The 18,630-nt window shown below is 32.4% G+C and overlaps 1 protein-coding gene across 14 annotated transcripts in view; it reads right to left on the bottom strand.

The window, feature by feature from the left end:
• The window catches only part of LOC120419452 (uncharacterized), a 96,691-nt gene that overhangs the window by 27,003 nt on the left and 51,058 nt on the right, over positions 1 to 18,630 (bottom strand). For all 14 annotated transcript variants that reach the window (XR_008212486.1, XR_005605731.2, XM_039582161.2 and 11 more), the window contains one exon: positions 4,861 to 4,952. Coding sequence is in view for 12 of the 14 variants with exons in the window: in XM_039582161.2 (XP_039438095.1) it covers positions 4,861 to 4,952 (92 nt within the window). In the remaining 2 variants the exon portion in view is untranslated. The remainder of the gene's footprint in view (positions 1 to 4,860; positions 4,953 to 18,630) is intronic.

Genomic DNA, 18,630 nt, shown 5'->3' with positions numbered 1-18,630 from the left:
GTTTTGCAAATGACTTAACTTTTGCACGTTTACCTCGTCGCCCTGCAAAGACCGACCAAGTGACGCGGCTTAAAAATTTTATGAATGAAAAAACAACTTTTTGGCCGCACATGCACACACACACACACATTCAGTAAAAAAAAACGTGTGTCTTTGTCGCTGCTGGCATGTTTCCCTATTTGTTCAGTCTGTGTGTTTTTTTTTCTTTCTGTATTTTCAAACAGATTTGAGAAATTTTTGGCACATCGTGAGTTTTGCTGTGATTTTTTTTTTGTTGCTTCAAATTGACACGCCAAGCTGTTTTGGGAGTGTCATTGGCGACGCCGCCACCGCCGTTTGGTGACTTTCGAGGAATGTATAATTTAATTTGAAAATGAATTTTGTGTCTAATGGCCGGCGACATCGTCGCTTTCATTGGCAAACGCAGTAGGAAGGTGGGGCAAGACGACCATATGGGGCAAGAGGAACAATCGCTCGTAAGGCCGTAATTTTTACAATTTTGATTGTTTCCAGCATGAGGAATTGTTGCTAGCAATGCAATTAGCTGATTCAACTACCACATAACCGCCAAAACGACGTAAACGGTACGGGACATAAGATTTAGTGAAGTTTTTTTCAAAACCTTTGTTTCCTTATAATATTTGGAAAGTACAAAATAAGGCTTAGGGTTCGTTTTAAAGCTCATTTTATCAAAATGCTATTTTTCCTAGATCAGTAGTGTCCCAACCAGTGACTTGCACGTATTATAAAGTATTATTTATGTTTTGGTTATTTTTGTAGAGATCTTTTAAAAAATCTTGTTTAGGTGGGGCAAGTGTACCATATGGATTTTTAGTATGAAAAAAAATAAGAATTGCTGCAGCAACATATTTTATTGTGAAAAAAATACATAAAAGTTCTTAGAAACTGATTAACAATTGTTTAAAAAATTGTCCATACGCGATATAATAATATCATGAAAATTTACTATTTATCATCTAAGTAATATTTTTTTTCGTAAAAACGGTCAAATTTTTAATAAAATATTATTTTTTAATATAAAAATGAAAGAAACGTTTTAAATACATCCTAATCTGATGTATCTAAGTGATAACAGTTCAATTGTTAGTAAATTAGCATGTTTTTTCAAGCATTGTTCCTCTTGCCCCAACGGGTTGTTCGTCTTGCCCCACTGGTTGAGTAGAACGTACGAAAAATCAAAAAAATTGAAATCATTTTTTTACATAAAAAAACAGATTTTTTTAAAAACTTGTTCTATCAAAGTCTCAGTCAAGACCTGGAATAAGATGATTCTAAAAAATCCGACAGATTTTTTAACGTTTTTAATGGGTTATAACGAGCATTTCCTTAGCTTGTTACACTTGCCCCACTTTCCCCTACATTTTTTTCGCTTGAACACTCTTAACCGACGAAGGTGGTGTGACTCAGGGTTGCGCGATTTGCATCAGAGCAACGGGGGAGGGAGGATGGGATCGAACGTGACTGTGTGCTGGTCATAAATTACGCAACACGTTTGGTAGCTTTCACTGATAGTTTTTTTCTTAGCGAGACAATGACTGGGCATTATCTTCATAAAACTACGACCAATTTAACCTACGAAAATGAAAGATTTTATTTTTCGAAAATCCTATAGTGCCCCTGATTGCATAAATGTCCCATATGCATTTTCATCCCTTTTGAGTTAATGATGCAGTTTGTTTCAAAATCGAAAACCCAAAAATATCCAGTACTCTGTTCTACAAGTCTGGAGGAAATCCAGTTTCTCCGCGAAAAGTTTAAACGTAGCCTTAGTGTGGGACAAACCTGTCTTGCGTTTTTATCAGCTTACTGTTTTTGCAAAAATATTATTTCAAAAAACATTAAAATTTCAATGGAAATAGAAGTCTAATCAACTCAAAGCAATCTTAAATGCCCTTTTCTGCATTGAATATCATATTTAGCTTAATTGAGCTAGTTTAAAAATATTTTGATCTTTTGTGAAATTACAATGTTTAGCCCCGCTAATACTTTTTTTCTCACAAAATAAAATTTTCGTCAATACTTAGAAATTTTGGAAACTTATGATTTCAAAACAACTGGACAGGTGTATAATGCATTTTAAAACACTTTTTTCGTTGAAAAGTTGAAACTGTGGCGTAATTTCAATTTTTAACCTTTTTTTCAAAATATCCAAAATATTTAAAATATTCAAAATATTCAAAATATTCAAAATATTCAAAATATTCAAAATATTCAAAATATTCAAAATATTTAAAATATTCAAAATATTCAAAATATTCAAAATATTCAAAATATTCAAAATATTCAAAATATTCAAAATTTTCAAAATATTCAAAATATTCAAAATATTCAAAATATTCAAAATATTCAAAATATTCAAAATATTCAAAATATTCAAAATATTCAAAATATTCAAAATATTCAAAATATTCAAAATATTCAAAATATTCAAAATATTCAAAATATTCAAAATATTCAAAATATTCAAAATATTCAAAATATTCAAAATATTCAAAATATTCAAAATATTCAAAATATTCAAAATATTCAAAATATTCAAAATATTCAAAATATTCAAAATATTCAAAATATTCAAAATATTCAAAATATTCAAAATATTCAAAATATTCAAAATATTCAAAATATTCAAAATATTCAAAATATTCAAAATATTCAAAATATTCAAAATATTCAAAATATTCAAAATATTCAAAATATTCAAAATATTCAAAATATTCAAAATATTCAAAATATTCAAAATATTCAAAATATTCAAAATATTCAAAATATTCAAAATATTCAAAATATTCAAAACATTCAAAATATTCAAAATATTCAAAATATTCAAAATATTCAAAATATTCAAAAAATTCAAAATATTCAAAATATTCAAAATATTCAAAATATTCAAAATATTCAAAATATTCAAAATATTCAAAATATTCAAAATATTCAAAATATTCAAAATATTCAAAATATTCAAAATATTCAAAATATTCAAAATATTCAAAATATTCAAAATATTCAAAATATTCAAAATATTCAAAATATTCAAAATATTCAAAATATTCAAAATATTCAAAATATTCAAAATATTCAAAATATTCAAAATATTCAAAATATTCAAAATATTCAAAATATTCAAAATATTCAAAATATTCAAAATATTCAAAATATTAAAAAAATTCAAAATATTCAGAATATTCAAAATATTCAAATTACAGTCCAGACATTCTCCGAAATCTTGACTATCCGAAGGTTTGTAAGGGATAATCTAACAAAACAATTTGTGTGTATTTTTTTTTATTATACGACCAAATTCAGTCAAATTTAAATGTTTGATTGCCTTTTAAATTAGCAATCGCATTTTCTCAATATCTCATCACCGCCATCTTGGCGATTGGATCTAAAAATCTGAATCACTAAGACTGGTGTATGGGTTATATTGAGCTGGATAATAAAAAAAAATAAAGCAAAAAAAAAATCCTGATTGACTCAAGTAAATTTTTGCGGAGTCTAGAGTCTAGACTGTATTCAAAACATTTAAAGTATTCTTAAGTTGCACTGATCTACAAGACAAGGAAATTCAAAACTGACCACAAATTGAGTTTTGCTTTGCTCATCAAATCAAATCTGTGTCATTTTCAAAAAGGCACGCCATACAATCGGTAAACATCACCCTTAAAACCAAATATCATCTTGAGAGTGACAGGAAATTCTAGAAGCTAGTCAGACAGCCGGTCTTGTGTGTCTCGCCAGACCAGACCTCTCGCGGAGACCGACTAGTTATTTAGAGCCCCGACAAAACACAAACAAACAACCAACCCACAGCAGTGATGCCAGACGAATTTCTGCAATAAATCTCTAGGGAATCAATTATGTTTCGTCGGCTAGCCAGACAGGCTAGCGGAGAGCACAGATTTTCTAGATCTCTTCTTTTTTTTTGTTTTGTTGCTCGTCCGCCAAGGATACAGAATACACATTTGAAAACACTCGACGATGAGCATCTGCTCATCATCGTTTCAAGAGTGTGTGTGGTGGCAAAACAGAGCAAAAATAAAAAAATGAAGAAGCCTTTTGTGACACTAGCCAGCGATCAAATGTTCTAGCGGGTCACATTTTTCAAACGACTTTACGAGACGCACCAAGCGAATCAAAACAAAGTTCGTGGCGCCGTATACGTCAAAAACAACGATAAATAGCAGATGAATTAGGGTCACAACGCCACACACAAAATGACAGTAATGTCTGCAAGGTTGTTGGACAAAGGTGACAACATGGTTTGAATTTAAGTTGACAATACACAGAAAAAAATGATCGTGGAAATGGTGATAGATTTTTTGTCAAAAAAATGATCAATTTTACATCAGAGTTAATATTTATCACATTTTTACACATTTTATAGGTAAAATTACTCAAAAAAGAGGTAATATTCAACCAACCAAATTTTCAACCTTCCAAAATTCAACTTTTTTTTTCTATGTAGCGATGAATTAAATTTTGTGTAGTACATCTTATTCAACGGTTAACATCGATCAGAGTCTTTTGTAATAAGATTTTTGTTGCATATATTTCAGTATTTTAAAAACTACGTAATCTATCTACATAATTTTGATACGTCTCTGAAGCTATGCCTAAAAAAGGATTTACAACAAAGTATGACTATTCTAAAAACAAATTGAATTGAAATTGAAGTTTGAAGTCTCCTTAAACTAAGCAAACTGAAGGTGGTATCCAACTACGGCAATCTTTCCCACAAACTTTTCTGACATTCACAGAAAATATCTTTTCACAAGTTGGCAAAAAAAGTTTCCCGCAGTGGAATACCTCCTTAATTTAACAATAACGTTCAATACTTACTGTGGTATGTAGGGAGCTTTCGTTGAGTTCTTCAAGTGTCGTTGAAGCGTTGTGTGAATGTTTGGCGGGATCAGTCTGTTGACGGGTTTGGACTGCGAAAAAAACAAGATTGAACAAAAAAAGAATCGTCAGCGGATAATGTTAACACTCTCAGTTCGGTGAAATGCTTCTGATTTTTTGTTTGTATTTTTGTTTCAGAAACATTTCACTTTCCTTTCGGTTTGATTTCTTGGTTGATTCGTGTTCTTTGTTGTACTGTTTCTGACGGATACTTTCCGGTATTTTACTCTTTTTTGGGGTGGGTTGGTGACAGGAAATTTGCCGGCTCTTCTTTCCCACGTAAGCACACTTACGGTTTGCCTGTGTTGACATGTATGTATGTATGTAATTGGCTACTCTCTATAGAGTGGTGGGTGGACCAATGACCGACAGCTCAAGAGCACGTCAATTTGTTCCGCCACGGGGACGTGGCGTTGAGTGACATGTGAATGATTGAAAGTTTGGGAGTTTATTTTTTTCTTTTTTCAGTGACCAGATGCTGAGGATGCTGGATGTATAAAAAACTGATAAAAGGTGGCAAAAAAGTTCTGCAAGTTGAACATAGATTCTGATAAAAATTAAAGTGTTTTGAATAACAATTTAAAGATTTAAGGAGCAAGAAAAAAAAACAAATTCTTTAAAAAAATGGGCAGCAAAGCGCACTTGATAGTTTTCATACCGGAGTAAGATAATTCCCCACGTTTTCCACCCTAAGCCGCCTAAAGGTGCCAAGAAACCGTGATAACTTTCAATATGGAAGGCCCCGTCAACAACACATATTGGAAAACATCACCCTCACGAACCGTGACGGCACGACTGCGGTGTTTTTTTTTCGAGTCGTCGAGTTTAATGAAATGATCGTAACCACTGATGAGCAAAATTACCGCATGATCACCGCCATTTCCCTTCATTTAACGCCTGACTGACTGACGAACTAAAACTGCACACACGTTCAACCACCGTCGACATTTACATACGATTTTTTTTTTGCATTAATTTTGCTTGGATTTACATGCTTAAAGCAGTGCAGTTGTAAACTGAGCAAGATCTGCCAAAACGACAAAATTCCTATTCATATGCAGTCCCTTAGATATGTTACGAGTCTTATAGTATTCCTCCTTTACCTTGACTCTTTTTTCCCATGCATAAATGCACGTGAGCAAATAAAGCAACCAGCAAAAATACCTTCATAATCTGCTCCAGAATGTAGGTGAGTTTGCATACCACGGCATACAATGGCGCAGACTAATTCACCTCGCAGTGCAGAAACATGCTCTTCAACAATATCATCTCCTTTCAATCAACCTCCAAGAAATCAAACATAATTGACCTTCAACCAAAAATTTCAAAACAATTATTGAACTTTCACACGGCACACACGATTTGAGCAAACAAACCATTCGGTGTTTACACGCTCGACCGGGCATAAATGCCCTCTCCAAGACACATGCCATTCGGCGTTGTGCATGGCACCTTAGGCGAGGTTCCTTGTAGTGTAGTTGCTGCTGCTTGCTATAATGATCATAAAAATAGTACGTAAAATCCTTACCGTCAAGGTGGGTTAAATTGAGCGTGCATCAAAAGTATTATGAAAATATTCGAAAAATTGTTCCTCTCGAATGATTTTTCATTCACTGGTGGTTGGTCACTTTTTCGTTTGACACTTTTTAGTTTGTACCCCGTTGGTTCGACAAAGGCAAACTGAAAAGTTACGAACTGTCACTTTTCACACGGCACTCACGCACACTATCAAAACAAACGTTTGGTAGTGTGTGTGAACTCCGTGTAAAAGAAGTGTCAAACTGAAAAGTGACCCCGTTCGTTTGACAACAGTTGGTGTCAAAAAATCGGGGTTTGGGTGTTTTTGATCGATTTTATGTCTTCGATAAAGTTAAAGTCTGATTAAGTTTGTTCTAAGCAAAAAGCATATTTTTTTAAGTAGCGGATTACAGTAGGCCAGACTGCAAAATAAAAGTTGAAATTTGATGTTTTGTTAAAATGCGCTATTTTGGTGTTAATGTTGTTTCAGAAAATATGTTTTTTTCAGAAATATGTTTGGGATTGTTTTGCTTCAAAAAAGTTGTTGGGTTATAAAAAATGTCGTGCAAAAATGAGAAATTTGTCAATTACATGATTTACCATTAAAAAAAAGTTACCAAAAATCTATATTTGACGGTTTACTAAAATTTTACGGACAGTCTCGGAATAAGTGGGCATGAACATCTTTTGACATTATTAGGGTGGTAATTCTTATAAACCAATGTATCTCAACCGGTGAGAAGTTCCACTCTGGGGAGTAGTTTGACTATTCTTGGAGGGATAACGATGCAATAGAAATCCAATGCGTTTTTGTACAACATATAAATCTTTATCTGTACTTTTTCTGAACCATTAAAGCTCACCATATATTTGAATTTATGTGAATTTAATTGATAAGATACACCCGCAATTTAAATGTCCTTACATTTACACAGTTAGTTTTTTTCGCCGAAATCGGTAAATTTTACCGATTTTTCAACTGCTGAACAGTTCGGTAAACTATTAACTAGGGAAATTGGTAAAATCTTTCCGAAATTCGGTAATTAAATTCATTATTGTTCATGTTCATCGTATCACCGATTTTCGGTAAAATTTTGTTCATTTGGCAGATGGTTTACCGATTTTTCAACAACCGTTATTCGGTAAAATAATGTTAGTGTGTAATATTTGCAGGTGTTTTAAAAATATAGTTGACAAAAATTAAAATTCAAATATGCTTATCGAAAAAATAGATTCCATAAAATAAAAAGTTTTCTAAATATATTTTCTCGTGTTTTTTGCAGTCTTTTTTGAGATAATATTTTATAATTTTTGTTAGTTTTTGCATTCTCTCAAACATGAGATGTTTTTGAAAAATGTGTTTTATATCAATTTCTGTGAATATTCACATTATCTTAAACAAGAGCAGAAGTTTTTTTTTGTTATGATTTTCAAAAATGAGCTGCACTTAATTTTTTTCAAGATAATGTCAAGAGTTGAGTTTTTTTAATTGTATCGATCATGACCTATTTTTTTAATTTTTGTCAGGTTTTTTTAGTTTTTTGTTGGGTTTAGCAAATTTTTTGAAAATTACTTTAAATTTAAATTCTTTGAAACTGAGCAGCTTTAGAAAAAATATATGTGAGGTTTTGCGTTAGTTCGATTTTGTCAGAACATTATTAATAAATTTCTGAGAGTTTTTGAGTCTTTTTAAGCAAAGTTGTATTACTTTGAAAAAAAATCGCATTTATTTTTTTTACTTTTTTGACATCTTAGTTTAAAACTGTAAGCTTTTGCATGTGTTGCATGCAGGAACATTTATAAATAGATCATTTAACAAATATTTTCCGTGAGGTTGTACATTCAATTATATATGAGCAGGTAATGCAATATCGTTTTAAAAATGCTTTAAGCATTTGTAAATTGCTGCGAATGAAAAAAAAATAATGCGGTAAAAAAATATCTTTCTGCAAACATTAATGCCAGGTGAAGTTCTTGAAATGATGCCAAGGGGGAATGGATAATAAAGGTTAAAAACCACTGTTATAAACTATAAGTCCGATTTAAATTTTCATGAAAATCGCATTTTTAATTTTTGATTTAATTTTTTTCTTTCGATTTTCTAGGTTTCATTTAGGGAGCTTTATACATGTAAATCAGTCAAACTTTAAATGTTGGTATAAGCTAAATTCTGAATATTTTTAAAAATCTGTTTTGAAAGCATTTAAATCTACAATTTCAACAGCTCAAAATTTCCCTTTTATTTCATTTGGTCAAAACAGACTGAAATATGACAATTGTGAAATTACAGGATTAAATATCGAGTGTTTTGATATCTAATGACTACTAAGTTGATATTATCGGAATTACATGGAAAAAAATAGATCAACTTTGATGGAAGATGATTAACATCCTTCCGGATCAAATGCAACAAACCATCAAAATCTGTTGAAATATCACAAAGCTCGACCCCGGTATCGCTGTATGTGTTAAACAATCATGAAAAATAATTTTAATAGTTTTATAAAATGAAATCCGGCTTAGTTACACCCGGGGAAATCTTGTGAAAATATTACTCACAAATTTAGCTCATTTGGTCCACCCGGGCTCTCTCATTTTTTTATATCTCAATTTTTTTTTTCAAAGGGTTGAGAAGATTCAATTTTATTCTTTTTTGGAACTTTGTTCATCGGACCATGAGCTTATATAAAATTATTTAATGTTCCAGAGTTGTCTGGGAATAAAGAATCCAAGATTGTGGCTTTTAGGCAAGCATTTAGAATATTGTTAAATATTGCGATTATTCTGTAGTCAAAAAACTTGAATATTTAAGCTAACAGTTTCTACTCAACCATGGAAATAAAGGACAAATTTTGCACAACGAATCCTCAAACCACGGTAAAGCGGTGTTGTTCCATTCACACACCACTGCCACAATGACACGAATGTCGGTTGGTTGTTGTTTGCGACGGCTCTGGTGGTGGCACAACCTGATCCACGTGCGTCGTCGTTACCTTGGGCTCGTGGTTGCCCGCGCGGCCCCAGAACAACGGGTCGGCCATAAAGATCCAACGAGGTACGTACCCTGCTAGAGAGGTAACATCTTTCGCGCTTGAGAGGCCTATATAGTGTCAGTTTACGACACATACCCAAATGCACACATGTAGGTAGTCAAGTAGGCATAGACACACATTTTCACACAACACTTTTCGTTCTTTTTCTTCTTCTTCTTTTTTTGTTGCTTGATTCGGCGACTCAATATCTCTATTATTATTTATGAGGGGTGGGGGGGCGAGGGGAGAGGAATCTCCATCCCTCCCCCCTTTTTTCCATGATCCACCCACAGTACATGACCCTTCATTCCTAAGGTACCGTGGTGACCCAGTGTGGGAAAATCTTGTGTCGTCTTGCAAGAGCCTGTACTTTGCACCATTCAAGTGCGAGTACAAAGAGTGTATTCTTAACGAGACGACCTAGTGTTGTTGCACCCGACTAGACGGTAGAACACAATTATATGTAGTTTTGTTGTATGATTGATTTTTTTTTTTTAGATTTGGAAAACAGTCATCAAACACAAAAATAATCATGTTGTATTGACAAAAAAACAACATCATAATAACAAAATTTGTTTTTCAACTGTTAAACCCTTCTGCTCGGGTTCTGCCACAATTCAAAAGCTTTAATTAATCGACCTCGGCGAACTCTTGGCGTTGGCGCAAAGATCTTTTAACCAAAAGCAAGAAAAAAAAACAGACATTGTAAGGGTGTTACACTCTCGCGGTGAAGAGCATAAGATAAATTCCGAGCTTGATCTTGACGGATGACAGCCAAGAGTTTGAGATGGATCACCACCGCAGACACATTCGGGGTGCGACACACTCTAATGGCACGAGACGTATGAACTTATATCGTGGCGTATAAAAAGTTGCTCAGTTGAGAATTTAAGCTATGAGGAAGTTGAGAGAATTCGCAAAAAAAAAGCTTTGGTCCATTATTATTGAGCAATTCTCTACGAAATCGGTCTTTTTTCTTCAATTTTAATTTTTGTATTTTTTAATCCGACTGAAACTTTTTTGGTGGCTTCGGTATGCCCAAAGAAGCCATTTTGCATCATTAGTTTGTCCATATAATTTTCCATAAAAATTTGGCAGCTGTCCATACAAAAATGATGTTTGAAAATTCAAAAATCTGTATCTTTTGAAGGAATTTTTTGATCGATTAGGTGTCTTCGGCAAAGTTGTAGGTATGGATATGGACTACACTGGAAAAAAATAATACACGGTAAAAAAAATTTGGTGATTTTTTTATTTAACTTTTTATTACTAAAACTTGATTTACAAAAAAACACTATTTTTAATTTTTTTTATTTTTTGATATATTTTAGAGGACATAAAATGCCAACTTTTCAGAAATTTCCAGGTTGTGCAAAAAATCTTTGAGCGAGTTATGATTTTTTTATCAATACTGATTTTTTCAAAAAATCGAAATATTGGTCGCAGAAATTTTTCAACTTCATTTTTCGATATAAAATCAAATTTGCAATCGAAAAGTACTGTAGTAAAATTTTGATAAAGTGCACCGTTTTCAAGTTAAATCCATATTTAGGTGACTTTTTTGAAAATAGTCGCAGTTTTTCATTTTTTTAAATTAGTGCACATGTTTGCACACTTTTGAAAAAAATATTTTTGAAAAGCTGAGAAAATTCTCTATATTTTGCTTATTCGGACTTTGTTGAAACGATCATTAGCTGCTGAGATATTGCAATGCAAAGATTTAAAAACAGGAAAATTGATGTTTTCTAAATCTCACCCAAACAGCCCACCATTTTTTAATGTCGATATCTCAGTAACTAATGGTCCGATTTTCAATGTTAATATACGAAACATTTGTAAAATTTTCCGATCTTTTCGAAAAAAATATTTTCAAAATTGTTATACCAAGACTTACTTTTTAAAAGGGCGTAATATTGAATGTTTGGCCCTTTTGAAATGTTAGTCTTGGTTTAAAAATTTAGAAAATATTTTTTTCGAAAAGATCGGAAAATTTCACAAATGTTCCATATATTAACATTGAAAATCGGACCATTAGTTACTGAGATATCGACATTAAAAAATGGTGGGCTGTTTGGGTGAGACTTAGAAAACATCAATTTTCCTGTTTTTAAATCTTTGCATTGCAATATCTCAGCAGCTAATGATCGTATCAACAAAGTCCGAATAAGCAAAATATAGAGAATTTTCTACATCATAATTCTAGAATAAATTTTCAAAAGGTCCTATCTGCATAGGAAACCCATGAGGGATAGGTTGTTTAGAAAATTTAATCTAGAATTGATAAAAATGTAAAGGAGACGCATGGCACTTTAAATTAATTTTAAGGAGGTATTAGACTATGACAAACAAACAAACTCGCACTTTTTGAACGTTTGCCTGCATTTGTTTGTAGAAACGTCAACTTGCATACACGAAAAAGTCGGAGTTTTTTTTTGTCATAGTCTAATACCTCCTTTAGTTATGTGCTTTTTTGATTTTTTGAATAAACAATATTTTTAGTAGAAAACGTTTACGTCACTTGGCAAAAATATCAACGTTTATATTCCTTTTAAAACCGCAATTCACCCACTTGCTGGTTTATAAACAAACAACCAAAAAACAAAATATTGTCCAGAAAGCAGAGCAAAACAACCTTTCACCACAACAAGCGCCCAATCAACCAAGTTTCGAGCCACCGGCATCAGCTCCCCGAAGCTCCATCAACAACAACAACAACATATCAACAGTTTTACTTTCATCTGAATAAATTCCAAACATTTACCCCTCGTCACTCCACCGTCTCCTCCTACTCCTCCTTCTTTGAAGATTGCTGATCATTCGCGCATTATTGTACACACATACATTATGGAGGAGTGTTTGTGTGTGTATGCTCAATTAGAGAAATTATCAGTGTTTAAAAGTGTATTCGAGCATTCGCGCGAGTGCTCAACGCGATCTGGCGCTCCTGAAGTCGAGACTTCTTGTTGGCCTTTTGGGGCTCATTCGCAACATCAACACTCAGGTCCAATTGGTGCGAGTGGAACGGAAGATTACTTTAATTAGTTTAAAAGATAAAAAAAAGAAGATTAATTTGAGTTTGGCTTATTCTTAAATCTAAATAAGCAGACTTTTTTGGGTTTTTTTTTAATCTAGGCAATCATCTGCTGAAAATTTCTTCGGTAAATTTCTGACGTTAAAAAAATAAAAACTGTTATAGATGCAATGTTGGTATTTCGTCGTTGTCGTGCTATCATGTCGCACGTGCATTTTGGGGCAAATTGAGTTAAGAACGCCATTTTGTGCAGCTCACAATGACCTCACCTTTAACCTTAACAGATTCCCAAAATTTGATTTCAACCCTGAGATATTCAATAAAAACCGAAAAAAAACTCCGTGCATTGTTGTCACTTTTCATATGAAAGAAGTTTCAATCTTGTCGTGCTTTTTTGACACACCTTGAAAATTGATATAAGTGCGACAACTTGCCAAAGGGATTTCAGGTCAGAACGCGTTTGACACACGTACAAGCCCGGCTGCCATAAACATTTGTAATTATAACTCGGGACTCCGGCGACCAAATTCAACCAAACTTCGGGACAATGCACAGAATGGTCAACTAAACAAAACGTGTTTGTTATTGTTTAAATTGCGTGTTTTTTTTTTTGTTTTTTCAAGGTCAAACTAAAAAACGCCTTTTTCTCGGAACGCAAAAATTTGACGTGCGACAAAATAGCACGACAGCGTCGAATTTGAGCAGTTCTCTTCAAAATGAGCATTTCTTCAAATTTTAAATTTTGTATTTTTCAATATGGCTAAATTTTTTTGGTTGCCTTCAGTATGCCCAATGAAGCCAAATTGCATTAACAGTTTGTCCATATCATTTTCCATACAAATTTGGCAGCTGTCCATACAAAAATCGATGTGATCATTCAAAAATTTTTAGCTTTTGAAGGATTTTTTTTACTGTTTTGATATCTTCGGCAAAGAACTATACCAAAAATAGATAAATGAAAAAATAGATAATTCTTGAAATCACGTTTTGTCATTAAAATTTAATTTAAAAAACACTATTTTGATTTTTTTTGAATACGTTCGTCCCTTTCAAGCCATACATATGATGACTAAAAAATCAAAATTTCCATAACTATCCTATAATTTTAGTATGATCATACAAATCATTTCCCCATCGTTAACCTAAAAAATATTCAAAAAAAAATGAGGACTGGAAGGGTTAACGGGGCATATAAAATGTCATCTTTTTAAAAGAACTCAGAATAGGCGTGATTTTTAGAAAAAAGGTCATACATTTTATATAACTTTTTTTACTGTAAAATTTAATCTGCTGTTTGATAGTATTAAGAAATAAAATTTTGATAAAGTGCACCGGTTTCAAATTATATCCAGATTAAAATAACTCATCTGAAAAAAGTCGTAGTTTTTAAATTTTCAAAAATACTGCCCATGGTTCGATTTTTATTTTTATTTAAATGAAAAAATCCTGAAATTTTCTAATCTCCTCAAAAACATTTGTTTTCAAAGGTTGGAATTTGAGTAACATTTCAAAAAGCAGTGATTTAAAAAATCAGCATTTTTTTCGGTGCCGTCTTCATCCAAACCTACAACTTCACAGATGGCACCAAAAAAAAAGCTGTCATTTTTGTATGGGAAATTTTATACAAACATACATTTTTCTTGTCATGCATTCGGGCATTCCCCATACAATTTGAATGATTTGATTGATAAGTGCCCCAAGTTTCTTCATCTAAGAATTTTTGTTATAAGAATCAGAAATTTTCATGAAAATATAATTTTTTGACAGAAAAAAAATTCGAGCTTGAAGAATTGCTCATTATTGAGAAAAAAAAAACCCAGATTTTAGCTAAAATTTAAAACACCAAACCATGTCCTGGCAAAAAAAACAAACTATCAGGATATCGTTTAAAAAAAAATTACGATTTGCCTTGAAAAATTAGAGAGCCTATATGGAGGAGTCAGATTGGAACCTTAATCAAGCGAGAATACTACTATAAAATTCTGTTCAAAGAATTATGTTTTATAAAAACAACATTTTCACCAAAAAAGTTTGATAATAGATAGGGTAGGGTAGTCATCAATGAGACACTTTTGGTTTTTAACTTTTAACGATTTTTGTATTTTTTTTCATCAGCATGTTTTAATGAGCTTTTTGTTGCATTTTCTTTCTTTTAATGTGTTCTAACATTGACCAAAATATGAGATCGATCCGACCTCTACAGCCAGAGCTATCCAACTGTCTCATTGTAGACGCACTTGGCAGGAACAATGAGACAGGTGGGGAACAATGAGACACTCTACAAAAATCAATACTTTTCTAGTAAAACATCATGTTTTTATATTGTTCCATTGCAGGTGACTTACTTTGAACATTTTCAAGCAATTTTGTCAACATGAAACTTCAATTAACAAAAGTTATACTAAAAAGTATTTAAATTTTGTAAAATCCATATATTTTACCAAATAACTTTATATTTTTGGTTAAATGAAGTTCAAACTCAATAAATATGTCAAAAATCACTACCAATTCAAGTTTTGAAAGATTTCCATAGATTTTGAAAAGTTTAATGAAGAAAAATCAAAGTGTCTCATTGTTACCCATGGGCCGAGAACAATGAGACAGCCCTGGATTCTGGGTACATTCTAAATATTGGTCAAATCTAATAAAAGGACATTGTAGCCCATTTCATGCTCTGTGAAATGACGAAAGAAATTCGGAGAAATATTAGTTTTTGTGTTAATGGCAGCCTGTGAGCGAAAATGTAATTTTTAGTCATAATTTACTTTTACACCCCAAAATCAAACATGTATGAATAACTTTGCAAGGGAGCGTACATAACCAAAGCCACTTTTATGGCAGACGTGTATCTAGTAGACACACCTTTCTCCCAAATATGAGCCTGATTGGTTGAAACTACGTCTTGTGAGAGCCATTTTATCATTGTTCCCCGTGTCTCATTGATGACTACTCTACCCTATCTCGATATTTGGTCAGAAATATGTTAAAGTGATATTTCAATCCTATACTTGCGAGGTCATTCGAATTTATTGTTGATTGTTGTTTATTGTTTGAAAAAACAAAATCTCAGGGGATGGTATTTTTAATTTAAATTTGGTTTCAAAGATGATATTTTATGCAATTTTATTTTTTGAGTTTTTTCTCAATAGTTCTGATACAGCAGTACACAGAAAAAAAATCATGGTAATATTACATCTGGAAAAGGGTACATCTTTTATGTCAGAAAAAAATTGTAATTTTACCTCTGAAAATGTGTAATTTTACCACTTTTCTGTTGTAATGTCGCTTTTTCAGTCTAAATTGAGGTAAAATTACATCATAAAAGAGGTAATATTCAACCTTCCAAAATTACACCTTCCAAATTTACACAATTTTTTACTGTGAGCTAACGAAAAAGTTGTCAAATCATCAAAGCTCACGAAAAGAAATTTTAAATACTGTCTGACACTGATTACATTAAAATGGTTTCAAGGTCATTGAAAAATTTATTCTGCTTTGAAATCTAGAGTGTTGCTATAAACTCATATAAAAAAATAAAAATAAGATGAAAAAGAAACATAAAGTTTATCTAAGCGAAATGGTAAACATTCTATCCCGCATAACATGAAAGATAAACCTCTCAGCAACTCAAATTGAAAAATAAACGTGATTAAAGCCCGCTAATTATAACCGCTCTAATCTCTGAAACAAAGTTGCCAAAACCCAAAATCAAAAATTCAAATTTCCCTCTCAACCGGCTCCGTTTAGCTCATTATCAGCCGTTTTGTAAATGTTTTTTTCTTTCTTTTATTCATTTTTGTTTTCTCTTTTTTGTTCAACCGCATGGTAGCGCGCATATTTTGTTTTAGCTTCTTTTTTTTCAGTGTTATTATACACTTTACATTTTTTTCCCTCTCTCTCGCTCAAACGATAAATGAAACAAACAAAGTTGGCCGGTGGCGCTGCTGGCTTGCGTTGGGCATGAACATTCCTCAAAGTCAGTGCCAGAAGTGACTCTCCCTCCTCGCCCTTTTCCACGATCGCGAGGTTTGTTTACATCTTTCGATTGACTTATTTTCTGCATTTGTTTTTTTTTTCTTGCGCGTTCCCTCGCCTAGATACGGGGCCAATTATACCGTTTGTGCTCAAGTATTTGTGAGCGAAATGCACTCCAACGAGCTGCTGTTTTGTTTCAATATGAAAACGAAGCAAAAGAAGGACCAATAATGCAAATAAGTCACTCATTTAGTGTTTGCGATAGTCGTGGTAAAGTATCGCACAGCACTACTCGACAAAAAATGGGTGATATTGTATCTGAATGAAACTGATTCAATTTTTGAAGAACTTGGCTCTTTCCAATTCAGCGTATACAAATTAGAAAATCTGTAACGTGAACGTAATTTTTATGTAGAGCAGTGTAATGTAAACCACCACCAACAACAAATGGCAACAAGGCGAATAATGATTGAGCTTCGTGCCAAGTCAAACAGATGTATAAGGGCTAGAACTATTTTTGAAAAGGACGTAGAGGATGAGATTAAATGTTTTCTGAAAAAAATATTTGAATAAATTGTAAAAATATGTCAGTTTGTATTCAATTGAATTTTATCAACAATGCATCTCTTTGAACTGTACATGAAGTTTCAAGTGAAATCTGTCATTTCTGTTGTAACTGGATAAATGGTTGGATCATCGGTCCAAATTCCAAGAATCCACAAATGAATCGTTTTGAACTCGAAGGAGGCCACTTTGTTCTTCATAGTGTCGATGCTGGCTTGGATAATAAAATTCCATGTGTTTTACATGATTTCTCATCGAATTTCAAATTTTGGTATGTAATTAACCTATTTTTGTTTGGTAACAATAATAAAAATATTGAGAATAATCTCATGCAAGGTTTTTAACGACAAACCTATCGTGTTCGATAACGATAACAGTGGAATTATTGCTATTGTTATCAAAATACGATAACCAAACTTTAATGTAACTCATTTAATATAACTTTTTAAATGTTACGTTGACCATTGCAAACTTTATTTCAAGTTTATTTTGTTCTCAATAAATGCGGGGAAAAAAATATTGACTAAAATTTCAATTTTCAGAGGAAAAAACATGGATAATGCTCCGCCAACTCACACAAAAGCGGAAAAAGTGTTCTGAGGATTTTTTCGATATCTCGTGACGGAGGGGTGGTACGACCCTTTCTATTTTTGAACGTGCAAAAAATACGTATTTTTTCAAATTTTCAGCCTGAAATGGTGATATGATTAGGAAATTTGGTGTCAAAGAAACTTTTAACTGAAATTGGATACCCGATTTAATGGCGTACTCAGAATTCCGAAAAAACGTATTTTACCTAAAAAACACACACACAAAAATAGTTTTAAAACCCTGCAATTTTTCGTTACTCAACTGTAATTTTATTTCAAATCTGCAATAACACAGAAGGGTCATTTTTTCATTCAGAACAAAAATTATCATATTAAAATTTCGTGTTTTTTTTAACTTTGCAAGGTTATTTTTAAGAGTGTAACAATGTTCTACAATGTTTTAGCCTTTTCCCAAAATTGATCTATGAACTTAAGGGGTTTGTTTGTAACCATCTCAAGTTGTTTTGAAAAAGTTATTTTTTGACACGCCTTAAAAAAATGTTACAGTTGAGTACCGAAAAAAGCACAGTATTTATAACTATTTTTGTGTTTTTTTTTCGATGTAAAATACGTTTTTCCGGAATTCTGAGTACGCCATAAAATCGGGTGAGTTAACAAAGAGACAACGGCTGAAAACTTTGTTCGTGGTTTCAAATTTCATGAACACTTGTTTACGATTTTGGGAACTGATTTTTCTCCGTGAAGGAATTGATTTTAGTTTTACATTCGTCGGAAAAAAACGAATGAAATAGATTTTTTTTTACGTTTTCACGAATCGACTTTTCTTTAATTTTTTTGATTAAATCAAAACATTGTTTATGTATTCTCCATGTTAAAAGAAGCCATTTTGCATCATAAGATATCCATTCAAGGCTTAACAGGTAAACAAATCTGTGTAAAATCGCATGCAAAAGCATGCACATCACCTTTGTGAGCAAAAGCATGTTATTTTGTATGAGAAAACGTGTACATAAAAAGCATGTAGGGAAGGTGACAAAGG

The sequence above is a fragment of the Culex pipiens genome, chromosome 3 (assembly GCF_016801865.2).
Source record: "Culex pipiens pallens isolate TS chromosome 3, TS_CPP_V2, whole genome shotgun sequence".
NCBI lineage: Eukaryota > Metazoa > Arthropoda > Insecta > Diptera > Culicidae > Culex > Culex pipiens.
This window is presented reverse-complemented; position numbering and strand designations above follow the sequence as displayed.